Source organism: Mauremys mutica, chromosome 6 (genome assembly GCF_020497125.1).
Source record: "Mauremys mutica isolate MM-2020 ecotype Southern chromosome 6, ASM2049712v1, whole genome shotgun sequence".
NCBI lineage: Eukaryota > Metazoa > Chordata > Testudines > Geoemydidae > Mauremys > Mauremys mutica.
The window spans coordinates 100,885,771-100,902,363 of record NC_059077.1 but is presented as its reverse complement, the minus strand read 5'-3'; the positions used below and the strand labels follow the sequence as shown (position 1 = coordinate 100,902,363).

Genomic DNA, 16,593 nt, shown 5'->3' with positions numbered 1-16,593 from the left:
ATCAAGACCTCACTGTATTCGACACTGTACAAAGAGAGAACACAAACGCAGTGCCTTCCTCAGAGAGCTCACAAGCTAAGATTTAGACAAAGGAACAAATAGAAGGGGCAGAGTTATAGTGGAGATGGTTTTAAATGCGTACATTAAAAATAAATTTACTGATTTGAACATGGGGATGCGGAGATTTTAATAATTTCAAAATCCTTAGTAATTTCCTTTTTTCATGAGGAAATTTGATGATGTCACACACAACATTCATTTTGAAGGTGGACTTCAGTACTAATGAATTTGGAATGTATGTCATACCAAAATCAGTTTACTTGTGCATGTTTTCTCTAATTTTGGTAACTATTAAAGTGATTCTATTAAACGGGTGTTTTATAATAGGGAGCCTCTTGTTTTTCTTTCTTGAGCCTATTCTACAGTTATATGGCAGAATATTTGATTTGACATCATCAAAACACTCTGTGATAAATATTATATTTTCTTAGTTGCTCAAGCTGAAATAAAGCTAGCTAGTGAGTAAAAAAGATGTAGACTGACTCTGTACATACCAATATAAAAAGTGTGAGTGTGCTGTTACTTGGAAAATGTTGACTAGTAGTGATGATACTTTCACATTGTGACTAGTTTGACTAGTTCTGTTAGCACTCCACATTGTAGAAGCCACAAAGAGTGTGTTCCACACTTTTAAAGGAATTGCAGTGTGTGTGTGTGTGTGTGTGTGTGAGAGAGAGAGAGAGAGAGAGACTGCATACACACAAATACATTATAGGTCTGATTTCTAGCTCACTTAACACCAGTTCTACACCTCTGTAGGTTTATTGATTTCAGTGGAGTTACTCCTTATTTACCTCAGTGTAACTGAGATCAGAATAGGGTCCTATATTTTTGATATAATGTGAATTCTAAGTGTTTGTGTCTAATACAGACACAAAGGAAATGTAAATGTACAGCTGATATACTTGCACTGTATGTATACATCACATGCGTATTTTATTTTATTAATCTGTGTGTAGATCCCAAACTTCCAAAGTGACTTCCTCAATTGCACTTACAAAATTTGCACATACATTCATTCACGCACAAGTGTATTTCAAAGAAGAACTGGGCATGCAGTTATCCAGTTGCACATGCAAATATAGGTTATGTAAATGCAATGGAAGCCCTCAAAGATTTTGCGGATACAATTTAGACAGCCAGTTTTCAAAGTTTTACACATACAGTTACTCAGTTGGTCTGCAAAAATGCAGTTATGGTTGTCTGTAACTATCCAGTATCTTCTGCGAGTATAACAGTAGCAAAATGCTATGTAATTCATATTTATTCTATTTTTAGGAAACAGAAAGAGCTAAAATGGAAGTTGAAAAGGATAAGGAATGGCTGTGTTACATACAGAAACTTCTTGAAGGACAGGTACTACGTTTTATTTATCCACTTATTGAATTAAAACTTGCTAATCTAACTAATTATATATCTTTAATAGTAGTCATTCATGCAGTGCAACGTTCTTATTTTCTGATGTTTCTTTTCTACTTCTCTTTAACTGTGAGGCATTACATGAGACAGAGAAGAAGTTACACCATATTTGTACTAGCTACCTTAACGGATGAAAAGAATCTGGGGAAAACCAGCACAGATCTTCACAAATGTATTAATTAAATTATTGAGTCAGTCTGTATGCTTGGTAGAGTGAAAAGGATCCATTCTTTCATACCTCTTAGGAAAAAGAGATTTTTTATTATGTGCCTTTAAAGTCAGTAGTTGATATGGACACCTGAGGAGTTCATGGGTTTCAGTGACCTTTTACTATGGACCTGTTTCCAGTCAATTCATGTTTTCCTCACAGCCAGACAGCTGTTTATTACCGTGTCTTCCCGCATTCTCTACAATATTTTCTACTGAGACCTCGAGCAGCTTGTTAGTGGGAAGTAAATATTGATTTGGCAGCCTGTCAATGCAGAAAGAATGAAAAAATTTCCACCAGAGGCCCCTCAAACATTTTCCTATCGACATTTTCTGTGCAGAGTGGAAGGCTGCATAGAGGATGACAAGGCTGAGACTAGTTGAAATCCCCGAGGGGTCCTCTGAGACCGCCGCTGTGACCTGTGTGATACTTTTTCTTCTCTTTCAAGTCGTTTTTTTTAATACAGACATAGTCTGCTGGGATGCTCCCCTCTTGTAAGTGATCAAGGGCAGTTTATTGGCAGGTGAGAGCCCTGCTTTTCTAGTTGTAGTCAGTTGTTGTGTGGACATCACTGACAACATCCACTGGATCTTGGAACTTTTTTATTATATTTTAGTTACCTTCTGAATAGGGATTACATGCATCTAATATCTGAAATCAAATATTTGGTTTATAAATGTAAATGTATATGCAGTAGTGTGAGTGCATAAGCTGTATACTTCATTTCTAATAAGAAAGCAGGTAATTAAAAATATTTTGAAAGCCATTTCAGAGGCTAGTCATTTCTAAACAGCAAATAATAATTAAAGAAAATAAAAAATATGTCAGTGTCAAGATTAAATCCCATAATCAGCTATTAAAATGATGATTGTTTTTCTTCATTCATTATCAGAAGATACTACCACTAAGGCTGCTTAATTGCTGCTGCCGATGAGATTTAAATACCCATTGAATTGCATTGGCCTGGCCACAAGCAGTACAGCTTCATTTAAATAGTTTTAGTGCTATATGCAAAACTGAAACAAAACAGAAAAACAAATGTAGTCCCTACATTTCCTTCAGATTTGAGAAATTTTAAACATAAACTTTAATAAGTCGTAGGAATAAATGATGTGCTTGGTTCATAATGGGGGCTATATTCTTTCTTAATTCAGATGTGATTTTTTCCTTTGCGCCTGGCAGATCATAAAAGTAAACTAAATAAAAGGTATAGGGCCAGATCATCCTCTCCACCACCACAAGCAGAGGGTAGGGCATTGAGGAGGAGGAGAGTGGTGTTTTTGTGACCGAGTACCTCTTTCTGTTTAGGCTCCAAGGGGACTGGGAACTTAAGCTAGGGAAGGAGGAGGGGCTGCTTGATTTCAGCAGGATCACTTTCCTCGTCTCTAACTCGTGGGAATTTAGTGAGCAAGTTAATGGTGATTCGATCATCATTAACTTACTTGCTTTCCCTCTCTGTGCTGTGAGGCATCCCTGCTCCATTTTCCTGGCAGAGATTGTAGGGGTGTGGGAGACACAGGGCAGCCCAACTGCCATAGAAAAAGTTTTGGCAAGAGCCTGGAGGATACCAGGGGATTGGCTGGTTTGGGGGTTAAGATCTGCTTCCTCTTCTGTGTGAGGGATTAAATCATGCCTCCTACAGATGGACATGAAGAAAACTATGAATGGAAATCCTGGACTTTCCTGACCCTACCTGGGAGTAGCCCGTGGAGAAGGATATGCCCTTTACAATTTTCAAGTCAGGTCTTGTGCATTGGTGGATACTGTTTTTACTTTTAATACATGTTTCTAAAAATTCTGATCTGAAATGCTCAATATAACTGTGGAAAAAATGGGAACTTTTTGTCAGGACTCGAATCAGAATAAAATGTAGACTTTGCACAGTGAGATACATTTATATTCTATGTACACATACACATCTGTGATATGGCATCTCAGGCTTACTTTCTGCACTTATTGTGAGAAAATGTCCTGCAGAAAATTGCATCAGATCACTGCAGTTTGATATAGTGTCTTTTTGTGCCATTGAGCCAGGACTCAGGAACATAATTGCCCAGCAGTATTGATTTAATTGCCTAGGTTTATTTGTGGACTCCTAATTATTGACTGGAGGTAAATTTAATGGAAAAACCTTTATGAACACTGGGAAACTGCTGCTGTTGCTGTTATACATAATGAACTGCATCATATCCCTCTAGATCATTTTTCAAGCTAATTTTATTCCACTGTGACAGTACGATAACATTTAAAATGTCATAGACATTTTATTTTTATTACTGACATATGCTGTTTTACTGCTGCATTAGAAATTTTGGGGGAGACTGGGGGAAGCACTAGTTGCTTTTAATGTCATTTTATAGATTCCCCTAGAGTGTAATCATAAATGACTATAGCACACCTCTGTTTTACACTTCATCTACACTCCTATTTTCTGTACGGTTATGACCTGAAAAGGTTTGTATTTATGCTGGCTTTAGAAAAGTATTACTGTTGCTATGATTAATAAGTACATAATAGTAGTGCCCAGAGGCCTCAGTCAGAATCGAGGCCTCACTGTACTAGCTATTGTACAAACACATGCGAAGAACTGCCCAGACAATCTAAATAGAGAAATTTCCTTTTCATAATATTATTCAAATAAAAATTGTATTATCTAAGGAAAGAACTGAGTTGGGAATTCTGCTGTGATATTTATAAACACACATTATCTAAAGCTACATTTTGACTGGCCATGAGGTCTTTTTGATGATCTTTGTATTCATGCATCAGCTCCCAGTGCCTGGAACCTCATCACTGAAAAATTTAAAACAAACATCCTAAAACCCCCCACCCCTTGTATGTAAAATAGAATTGGATGAAAGTGAATGGGTTTCTGTGACACAAGCGGGTGCTGTATGTGAAGAGGCATCATAGGTGGTACGTGCCCCTGCCTGGAGACTTCTGAGAGGCTATCCATAGCTAATGGGCCATGAGCAATGCAGAGCTGGGGAATCCACCAGGGCACACAACCTCCATTCCTTCCCTAATGGGAAGTAGGGCACATAACAACCGGTGTAGGCCATTCTAGCCATTAGACATGTCTACAGCGCCAGTGGGGCATGGAAGGAAGATTCTTTCCCCACTTCTCTCTTCACGTTCCTAATGCCTATGCTAGCTATTTGAGCCAGGCACAGGGTACTAGATTGGTCTCTCATATCCATTTTAAAAAACAGTTTTTGAAAACCTCATTTAACCAGATTAATATCTGGCCTTCATTTCAGTTAGTTAAAAATTTTCCTGTACCACACAAAGACCTCATTCATCCTGATGGACAGTAGTAATATTACCTCTGAACAATCGATTAATAATTTTCTATACGAAGCACATTGGCCTCATTCCAAATCGGTGCTTCAGATAGGGTTGCCAACTTTCTACTTACACAAAACTGAACACCCTTGCCCCGCCCCCTTCCCTGCCCCTCCTCTAAGGCCACGCCCCTGTCCCCCCCTTCTCCGGGGCTCCACCCCTGCTCACTCCATCCCCCCCCAATCACTCACTTTCCCCACCCTCACTCACTCTTTGGCTGGCTCAGGGGGTTGGGGTGTGGGAGGGGGTGAGGTCTCCGGCTGTGGGTGCGGGCTCCAGGGTGGGGCCAGAAATGAGTTCAGGGTGCAGGAGGGGGCTCTGGGTTGGGGCAGGAGGTTGGGGTGTGGGGGGGTGAGGGGTCTGGCTGGGGGTGCAGACTGGTGGGGCTGGGGATGAGGGGCTTGGAGTGCAGGAGGATGCTCTGGGCTGGGACCGAAGGGTTCAGAGGGCAGAAGGGGGATCAGGGAGTTGGGACATGGGGGGATGCTGGCTCTGGAGTGGGGCTGGGGATGAGAGGGTTGGGGCAGAGGAGGGGGTCAGGGGTGCAGGGCTCTGGGCAGCGCTTACCTCAAGCAGCTCCAGGAAGCAGCGACATCTGCCCTCCGGCTCCTATGCGGAACCTCAGTCAAGCGGCTCTGCGCCCTGACCTGTCCGCAGGTGCCGCTCCCGCAACTCCCATTGGCTGTGGTTCCTGGCCAATGGAAGCTGCAGAGCTGGCGGTTGGGGCGGGGGTAGCGTGCATAGCCCCCTGGATGCCCCTATGCATAGGAGCTGGAGGGGAGACATGCTGCTGCTTCCGGGAGCCGCGCAGAGCCACAGCAGGCAGGGAACCTGCCTTAGCCCCGCTGCACCGCCGACCAGACTTTTAATGGCCTGGTCAGCCGTGCTGACTGGAACCACCAGGGTCCCTTTTCAACTGGGCTTTCAGGTCAAAAACCAGACACCTGGCAACCCTACCTTCAAACCTCCAAGAGAGATTTTTAACAAGGTACAAGTAGTCTGCCAAAATCTTTCAAGCCTTGGAGCCTGTTACAAGGTTGGCTTAACTGGTCCTTTGTCAGGTACACAGTTGTGCCTCAGTTCCCCTTCCTCCTTGTGTGTCTCTGGGGTAATCATGCCCAATGCAACAAGAACTCCATAATAAAATGTACCCTCCTTGAGGCTTCTTTATTAATATACAAATTGTATTCCAGTGGTTGTAAGAAACAGGAAAACTCCCCATCCATACCTTGTCCCCAGCTTTCTACAGTTCTCCCACTAGGGTCTATGGATAATCCTTCCCCTTTGTATCAGGTCTTGCAACTGTCCTTCCACCCTTCAGCCACAAGGGTTCTCCACAACCCTCCCAGCAGGGCTTGGCTCGCTCACTGGCTTCTGACCACAGATCCACTCAGTTCTCATCTGGGAATGTAGCCGAACAGCCATAGCTGTCCCCCTTCAGATTTCCCAGTGGGATCAACTCCCTGCCTTCCCATGCTGTCTTCCTAGCAACACAGCCTGTCTTTTATTTTCTCTCTCTCCCACAGCAGGCCTTGCTGCCAGCATAGTCACATGCTCAATCCTATGAACCCCCCCTACCACCCCATGCTACCACTGTCACCATCCACCTTCCTTTTGTAACCCAGAAACTACAGCTTCAAGAATCCTGTCCTTAAAAAAGCTAAGTCTCCCTAACAGACATGATGGTCTGCATCTAGAACCAGTACTTTGTGTTATAGAGCTCTTAACATCTGTGCTGGGCCATCAAGCCTAGCATCCATGTTTGTGTTGTCCTTGCAGTAATACGATAGGAACTCTGTTCTCTAGGTTGGTAGTTTGGAATACTATAAATGCATGATTTTGTGGGATGAGCAGTAATAATCATGCATTGCATTGTATGAAATGGGCTGAATAAAGGGAGCAGTTGGATTCATTAGCAAATGTTCCAACGTGTGCCAATAGTGGACAACAAATGTACAGATGGGAATTTGTTAGTCACGTGAGTCTTCACAAATCAGTATAGCCAAGGAACAACAATAAAGTGATGAATTTTCAGATTACTACCCTACTGAGTTTTTACAACTAATTCATTTAAGTTGAAATGAACAAACGCTCCAGTTTTGCCTGTGCTAAAATTAGCAGCTTCAGATGCAATTTCAGCCTGCTCTGCTCAAGTTTCATTTCCGTTGAATTTACCATTTACCTACTTCAAGATGAAGCTGCTCTGAAGTGGAAAAAAAAATCTATTTGCAATAAAACCTTTTTTTTTAAGTAATACTCGCCGCAATGGGCAGATTAAATGTGTTTGTAATCACTGTTGTGTGCACTCCAAAAATATTAGCAAAGAATTAAACAACTTAATTTTTGTATTAATTTGTAAATCACTGTCAAGCAGAATAATACAGTCTGTGGGGTGGATGCTTTGGGTAATTGACACACCGTGAACTGGGATGTCATTCCTCATTAGAATAACACCACCACCACTTTGCATTTATACCTTTTTCCATCTAAGGATCTTAAAGCACTTTCAAAACACAAATTGCTAAAGCTTCCTAACACCCCATGGGGCAGATAAATATTATTTTCCCCATTATTACAGATGGGGAATCTGAAAGACAGGTATTATCTCACCCAAGGTTGTAGTGACTCTGTCAAGGCTGAGAAGAGAACCTAGCACTCCTGACTCTTAGGCTTGTGCTTTAACTATTAGACCACGCTCCCTCCCAGTGGACTGTGGCCCCAAGATGACTAGCTAGTTTAACATCTGCACAAAATGTTCCCACTTCATCTTTATACATGTTCCTATTACAACAGTGAAAAGTTGAAAACATGAGCAATATGGTAACTCTTAAAACATGTAAAGCTAGTCTGCCGTTGCTCTCTCTGATTGTCTGAATTTATACAACTCTATTAAATTTTACTTCCCTTTAATGCTATTATAAATTACAGTTGATGGTTTCTAGTATTATTATTACCACTTACCTTTCAGAACACCGGTTATGGCCCAGATTATTCGGAGCCACTTGAATGAAACCACATTCAGTACTAAAATACATAACTGACAGCTGTACTGATCATGTCTGCGCAGCTTAGGTATGGACATGGGCTAACTAAATTCACACAGCCCTGCCCCAGGCTTTGGGCAGGTTTAAAATCTGGGATGGATTCTTTAGATTGGATTTTCGTCAACTGGTCTGAAATCCTGAACAGGAACACAAAGTCATCTATAAAAGTAAATCTGACAGGCTTCTATTGAAGATGAAGACTGCAGTGATCCTGTGCAGGGTGTATGTCTATAAAGAGAATCAGATAAAAACACAAATACTTCTCCCAAACTGACAAATGTGAGAGAATGCCACAATATTCAACATTCTGCTGCTCTTGATTTAAGTGAATAATTTAGTTAGAAAGACTTCTTTAAAGATCATTTTGTTATGACATACAGCTGCAAAAATAGTGAACAGCGAGTACACTATAGAATGATATGAACCTGAGAAAGCAGTGAGATAATACATTCATTTAAAGCAGTTCATTAGGAAAAAAATATAAAATGAATAAAAAATGAATGTGGTCAAGCTAGGGAAAGAAGAACTTATGCAAGACTTTGAAGTATATGTATCAGAGGGGTAGCCGTGTTAGTCTGGTTCTGTAGAAGCAGCAAAGAATCCTGTGGCACCTTATAGACTAACAGACGTTTCGCAGCATGAGCTTTCGTGGGTGAATACCCACTTCTTCGGATGCAAGTAGTGGAAATTTCCAGGGGCAGGTTTATATATGCAAGCAAGAAGCAAGCTAGAGATAACGAGGTTAGTTCAATCAGGGAGGATGAGGCCCTGTTCTAGCAGTTGAGTGAAAACCAAGGGAGGAGAAACTGGTTCTGTAGTTGGCAAGCCATTCACAGTCTTTGTTTAATCCTGAGCTGATGGTGTCAAATTTGCAGATCAACTGGAGCTCAGCAGTTTCTCTGAGCAGTTTCTCTGAAGTCTGGTCCTGAAGTTTTTTTGCTGCAGGATGGCCACCTTAAGATCTGCTATTGTGTGGCCAGGGAGGTTGAAGTGTTCTCCTACAGGTTTTTGTATATTGCTATTCCTAATATCTGATTTGTGTCCATTTATCCTTTTCCTTAGAGACTGTCCAGTTTGGCCGATGTACATAGCAGAGGGGCATTGCTGGCATATGATGGCATATATTACATTGGTGGACATGCAGGTGAATGAACCGGTGATGGTGTGGCTGATCTGGTTAGGTCCTGTGATGGTGTTGCTGGTGTAGATATGTGGGCAGAGTTGGCATTGAGGTTTGTTGCATGGATTGGTTCCTGAGCTAGAGTTACTATGGTGCGGTGTGCAGTTACTGGTGAGAATATGCTTCAGGTTGGCAGGTTGTCTGTGGGCGAGGACTGGCTTGCCACCCAAGGCCTGTGAAAGTGTGGGATCATTGTCCAGGATGGGTTGTAGTTCCCTGATGATGCGCTGGAGGGGTTTTAGCTGGGGACTGTATGTGATGGCCAGTGGAGTCCTGTTGGTTTCTTTCTTGGGTTTGTCTTGCAGTAGGAGGCTTCTGGGTACACGTCTGGCTCTGTTGATCTGTTTCCTTATTTCCTCGTGCGGGTACTGTAGTTTTGAGAATGCTTGGTGGAGATTTTGAAGGTGTTGGTCTCTGTCTGTGGGGTTAGAGCAGATGCGGTTGTACCTCAGTGCTTGGCTGTAGACAATGGATCTTGTGGTGTGCCCGGGAAGTATATGTAAACAATGAAGAGCAATTACAGAGTGGGCACCATGTTATGGTCAGTAATTTTCCAGCACAGTAGAATGTAACTGTAACAGGATGGCCTGCCTCTTTAAGTGTCTGGGGCCAACCAGCCCTGTTTGATTATCAGACCCTGCTGGGAAGGGGTCAAGTGATCCCTATAATGGGCTGAGAGAGAGCTCAGTTGGGATGGAGTTGCAGGACAGTGATGGGTTCCTGAAGCAGGGGGATTGAAGGGAAGGGTTGTCTTCTGTTGAGCTTTGGGAGGGCCAAGTGGGAAAGCCTCTGGGAGCTGTAACCCCTGGTGGAGGAACTGCTTTGTTTAGATGTTTTGCCCAAGTTTTATGTTTGAAAAATAAAATGGTGCCCTGGAAGAAGGGCCTGAAGTACTCTGGGCATAACAGTGAGAACTTCCTGGGCTGGGGAGACAGGCCCGCAGATTACAGTACAGTCGGCAAAGGGTCTGAGCTGAGATTATGCTGTTGTAATACCAGTACATGCTGTGATCAATAGTTTGATCCTCACGCAACAGTGTAGTAGTTCCTGAAGCTCTCAAGAGAGTGCTAGTAGGTGTGCTTGACTAGCTCAGCAATCCCACATCACAGACCTGGGAACTGAGGTCATGGCCTAGTGTTAGCCCTGTGCACATACCGTTCTTACTCCAGAGGAGGAATACACCGCACACTATGGCAGCTTGCCCTGTACATGCAGTGACTTGAGCAGGACATAGTACTTGGCCTGCACCGCTCCACCCTTCATGCACGGCCCCCATAAAATCTTGACCTTACCCTCTAGCGTTTTATACAGATAATTTCTTGTAATATTTTAATTCTAAAGAAATCTAAATAAAAGTAGCCCCACCATTGTTCAGCTTGTTCAATGTCCTTCCATGCTAGCTTTTAGCCTCTTTTGTAGTTTGTGCCTTTTCTATAGGAAATGTGCAATAACTGTATCTGGCATGAATAATATCAACCCAGATTAGTTTTTAAAGCCCAGCAGACATGATGGGAAGAGAGGAGGATATAGAAATGAAAAAGGAAATTCAGAACAGAGGTAATGTAGTGGCAAACAATAGACATGGAGTGTGGAACTGTAAAAACACTGGGATGGTTATCTTGAGTTGAGTCCTAAACACCAGGGAGAACTGATTTCTCTACTCGACAACTAGAACGTAAACTCATTTTACATATATATCCATTGGTGTGATTATTTGGTTTGATTCACCCCGATAGCATAGTTGGGGGCAAATTATCTTTCCCTCTTGTGGTACTGGCTGCAAATGCAGCTCTTCCATTAGGATTCACTTCCCTGTGAAAGGACACCACTGCTTTAACCCAAGGCTTCTTCCAGGAGGGGCAGCTTTAGTTGTTCCTGAGACATCCTCTGCTAGCAGAGGCTTTCCAAAAGGTGTATTGAAGCAGTGCAATGTCTGAGCCTGCCACCCCACCAGTACTGCTCACTTTTGGGGGCAATGGGTAACTGAGTGGAGTTGGTGTTACCTTGTGCCACCTCCTGATGGACTTTTCAACCCCCTGCTTGGATTACACTGGCAGCAGAATCTATCCAGGGCTGAATCGACACCATTTTGTACAGTATGATATACACTGAAAATGTCCAAACTATATGCAAAAAAATCTAGTATACGTTACATCTTAAAGACATAATAGAGGACAATACACAAGTTGTTTTCCTTTAAAAAGCTGGATTTGAACGTAGATACAAGAGTGAATCTAACTTTTCTGTAAAATATGTAAACTCAGCTTTTTGTAAAATTCCCATTATGTTTAGAGTAACAGACTTCTCTGCAACATCCTGATCAATGGAGATCTTTTTTCTGCATTTATTCACAAAAGTTTCACTATAGAACTCTTGAGACATTTAGCAGCAGCACAGGGAACTGTATTGATAGTTCTGTCTCACTCTCTTGAGCGTAGTGAACATACAGTACTACTTCTATTTATATGTGCCCTAGAGATGACTGTAACCTCATATTGATCAGCTGATTGAAGATAAATGACAGAGCTGCTAGTATTGTAGATTACATCATTAACATGGTCAGTAAACCATGAATTGTTCAATAAGGCGTTTATCTTTTTTCATTTTACTCTGCTCTTTTATCATTTTTATGATAAAGAACAAAGTTACACACACTAACCAGGCAGATCAGTTTTGAAAGATCAGATGTGTGCAAGTGGGTGCTAGTTGTCAGAAATAAGTGAAATGTAATGGTTTAAGGATATTTAGCGTATTTTTTTCAGCTGAAGGAAATATAGAGTTCAGTAATCATTTTTCTTATTTTTTTTCAGTTTCCTTTCGCTTCATATTTAATGGATGCAGTACTGGAAAAACTAAATGAGAAGAAGAAACTGGTAGAAGAGTATAGTTCTCTTATGAAGCAAACCATATGATACTGCTGCAAACTATGTTTGGAAAGGGTTTTATACAGAGTGACTGGGAAATGTTTTGTGCTCCTGACATCTTTCCCCTTCATATAGAAAACTATCAGTAGTCAAGTTCAATATAGAAGGAAGAAGACTTTGTGAACTAATTAATTGTTGAACAAGTGGAATCAATTACATTCTCATTTAAAGAGGAAACGTGTAGATTTGATTGCTGAACACTAAAATTGCCACAAATCAATGCAAACTTAAAAATGATTTTCCTTCGGGTGCATTAGTAAAGAAAGCCAGTGCAAGCCTTGAGGAGATGAGATGTCACTGACGTGAACAGTAAGCCATAGGAACTGTACAAATCAGTGAGCGCACTGTGTATGCATAAAACGGCCCAGACACCGGGGGGAGGGGTGTATTGTTCAAAACACTTTAGCTGAGATGGAGTTTTGTGTCCAAATCCATTGAATTGGACATCTTGCTCCCTCTGAGTCCTTTGCAAATCCCAGCCTTTATTATGTCCTCTGCATAAAATGGTATGCATTTCTTGAGTGGGTTTGTTTTATATTAAGAACATGAAATAATAAAATGGAAAAATATTCAGTAGCCCCAGAGACCATGAGGCAAGCTATATTTTTGTTTTCTAACTAGGAGTGTGTTGAGAGTCCAATGTATTTAATTGTATTTAAGAAATATTTCACCAAAATAAAAATGATTTCCAGTGTTTTTTTTAATGAGAAGTCTCTGAAGTGTTCTGTGTGCAGAATTTTACACACACACACACACACACCTATTGCCTATGCCCTGAACACAGCTTTTCCTGCTGCTGTATCCTACGTGTTGCATGGCAAGCCAGGAGAACAGCTCTGTAGATGAGCTATGTTCAGTTAGTTGGTTTTAGCCTAGTTCTTTGGGGATGGTCTCAGATGTTCATATTGCAAAACCCCCAAACCACAAGTCTCTAATTAACACCCTTGCTGTCAGACTCAAGGATTGAATGGACATGGAGACTGTACTACCCTCTTGTCTCTAGAGGAAGACTAGCTGAGGCACCTTGTTTAGGCAGTGCAGAGAATTTGCAGTGCTATTGTCTGTGTTGCATCTGTCTGTGGAAAAATAGGACTTTAATCTGTGGGTCTGACTTTTGGGTACTTTTTACAAGGACTACATTCATTATCAAAATGGTTTATATAAATTATCTAAAGGTCAGTGCATGGATAGCTACTACTTGGTTAGGTGACTTCCGAGGAGTAGATTCATGGACTTTGTGAGCTAGTTTTCAAAACTGGGACACTGCCCTATACCCACAAAAATGATAAATGCATGGGTGTGCCAACATTACTGAACCCTGAGCCTCCTCAATACAAGACATTTGAACTTTCTGTAAATACCAGAGGCAGTTCAGATTTTTGCATGGTGTTCTGGGGTTTGGCTACAGCTCTTTTGCCCACTCACCTGATTTTCCAATTATTGGCAGTGTAAACAGAGTGGCAGTTCAGCTTTCCTGCTTTATCCATTGTAGTCCCAGCTCTGGCACAGCTGCTTCCAGACTGCAGCCCCTCACTCTGCTCAAGGAAAGGTCTCAGAGTCTGGAGAGCTTATTGGTGCCCCACGTCTGAAGAGACTCCTCAGGAGACACCTCTGTGAGAGGGTGTCAGTTCTCTTCACCACTTGGGACTTAACAGAATGGACTTTTCTCGCTGATCAAGAATTCTTCCCCTGACCCAATCCACCTCAAAAGAGAAAAATTCCAGAGCACTCCTCCAGGTTCTGAAATGTGACTTATCAAGGAATCTGAGATCGTTTCTGACGCTCCTTCCTCCCAAGAGCAGTATTCATGCTCTCTCAGGAATGTACCTTTCACTTCCTCTCCAATTACATATGAGATCAAGCGCAGGGACTTGAGAGAAATACATACGGACACACAGTACACCCATGAGATAAGGCCTGAAAAGTAGAACAGCTAAGAAAAGAGACCAGTCTTCAAAAGGGGGCAACCATTCCCTCCCAAAAAAAAAGTTAAAAAAAAAAGCCAAAAGGCCAGAACTCACAGGAAAAAAGCCATTCAGCTCTCCAAGTCCTCCTCCTCCTGTGAGATCCAAGGTCCTCCCCAAAGAAGCAAACCTGGTTTCAGCTCATGGTAACCAACAGCCAAAAAAGCAGAGAGATGGTTTACCAAAGAGATGGTTGAAACCATGTGGAACACACTGGTAGTCACTGAGATTCAGCCAGAGATTGAGGATGAGCAGACTAATTCCAGAGACTAATACCTCCCAACAAAGAACAAGACAGAGATGACACACACACCCTGCATTTCTCCTTTGGAAAAGGGAGGAGTGGAAAACTTGTGACCAAGAAGAGAAGTTTAGTCAGCAAAGCTCTGGGTCTTAGAGCTAAAATTTCTCTATTCATGTGCCCCCAGAGTAATTCAGCATTAGCACTCCCAGCAATGGCCATGTGAAGCCTTGGAAAGAAGTTGTTGAAAAGGTCTTCAGTGTCCCTCTGAGCCGCACTGGCAACAGCATGCTCTGCTAGAGCCACAGGGCCCTGGTGCAATGACCTAAAAAGCTTCAGCCTCCAGAACCATGATGCAGTCAGCTTAAGGTGCAAGTCAATATCCCTACTACAGTTCCATGGACTCCGTGAGGCTGCCTGCCCACTCAGTGGCCCAGCACCAACTCTGGCTTAAACCTTGGGCAGCATATAATAGTCAAATCACGTGTGCCTCGGAGGACCCGTGCCCCTCCCTCTCTCTCTCTCTCGTCAGAGGTAGTGGCTACCATGAAAATGTCTGTCTTTGCCCACAGTAACAGTGTAGTGATATGTATTGGCTAGGTCTTGCCCTTATATGGAAATAACTTCATCGATGCAAGGGAACTCTGTGATGCTTAGTCTCATCCCCACACCACCTCTTCCATACGTGAAACCTTGCATCACCTCTGAAGATCCCTCAAGGGCCACAGCCAATCCATGCAGAGATTCAAGGTCTTCTTTAAGGCAGCTTGCCCATGATGGTGAAGGCTCCTGAGGAAAGTCAATACAGCTCCTGGCTCTATTAATGTTCCTTCCTGATCTTCAGTGTTTGCTAGTTGGAGGAAAATACACCTATCCCTCCTCACAGCTCCATCCTGCCTGCTCATACCCCAGGCTGCCCCATGCTCGCTCGCTCCCCACTCTCATATATCCCTACATCAACAGGGAGTTCTGTCTCAGGGGTTAATGGGTATGGTGCTGTGAAAGCAATGGAGTGGGATTCCTATATGCAACCCCTAGTGCACAAGTGGGCCTTGAGATACCACTGTTGTTTATGATACTGAGAATAGGAAATAACTGTCCTAAAGGCACAATATCTTCTGGAAACTGCTTTTCATTGGCAGCTGTAGTACCTGGGCACTCTGGTCTCTAGAGACATTGAAATTATTTACAAGCTAAATTATGTCCCTCTCCTGAAATCACTGTTACAGGACCCTAGGGGGTGGGATTCTCTCTCCAATTGCTCTTGTAAATAGTATTAAAATGAATAGTCCAAATGCTAAAATCTCTGCTCGTTCAAAATTCCCATGGACTTCAATTGGAAGAGTTGCCCAAGTATGGCCTGCAGAACATGGCCCAATGTGTGCTCCACTCCTTCCCTTTAGCCTCTTCTTCTTTTGTTTCAGAATTTTCCATCCTGTTTTCTTTTTGGTATTGTTTTCCCTTTAAGTAACAACTCACATGTCACCAGTAAACCTGCAGGACTGGCAGAGCAGAGAGCTTGGAATTCAGAAGGCAAACAGGCAATGGTTAGCTGCACCCGAGTCCAGGTTGGTAAAGCAGGCCTAGTATCTAAGGATACTATATAACCCTAGTATCTAAGGATTTCCAGAACAGAGCCACGCAAATGAAAAGAGAACCTTGGCAGCACCTTTGTGAAAATCCATCAGAGGGTTTTGAGAAGGGACCATTTCTACTTGAAGGACTTCAGATCACTTATTTTACTCCGAGGGAAAGGTGAAGTTATGCCTCTCTATTTGATTTATTATTTTTCTTTGGGTCCTGGGTCTGTCCTTCATCTTACAAACCAGCTTCCAACCCTAACGGCATCAGGATGGGGCACAGGAATCCAAAAGGTAACGGCATAGGGCATCCATAGGGATTACTGATTATGATTCTCTGACACTGGAGCACCATACCGTGTACCAAAACAGTTAGCCCCCAGTGCACAATACACACTTAGAGAGGACAGGGCGGGTGCAACAGCTGAAAGTGTCAATCAGCCCCTTTTGCTTCCTCTCCCTCTGGTCCCACAGCCTCTTCCCTGGCTCTGGTCAGGGGTCAGCGGGGCCCTCACTGCAAGTGGTGTGCTTAATGGCTGCATGGAGATGGCGAGGGGGGAGGAAGGACTAGGAAAGTCTCTCAATGCTTGTACCAAGCCAGGAAGGCAGATCTATACATTCAGGGGTG

The 16,593-nt window shown here is 42.7% G+C and overlaps 1 protein-coding gene across 5 annotated transcripts in view; it reads left to right on the top strand.

Moving 5' to 3' along the window:
* CNTLN (centlein) overlaps positions 1-12,884 on the top strand; it is a 268,961-nt gene extending 256,077 nt beyond the window's left edge. For 4 of the 5 annotated variants that reach the window (XM_045021860.1, XM_045021859.1, XM_045021864.1 and 1 more), the window contains 2 exons: positions 1,339-1,416; positions 12,067-12,884. In XM_045021860.1, coding sequence (XP_044877795.1) covers positions 1,339-1,416; positions 12,067-12,168 — 180 coding nt within the window. In that variant the 3' untranslated portion in view covers positions 12,169-12,884. Of the gene's footprint in view, positions 1-1,338; positions 1,417-1,553; positions 2,194-12,066 lie in introns of those variants that run through there. The other variant, XM_045021861.1, reaches the window with a different exon arrangement.
* The last annotated feature ends 3,709 nt before the right edge of the window (positions 12,885-16,593 follow it).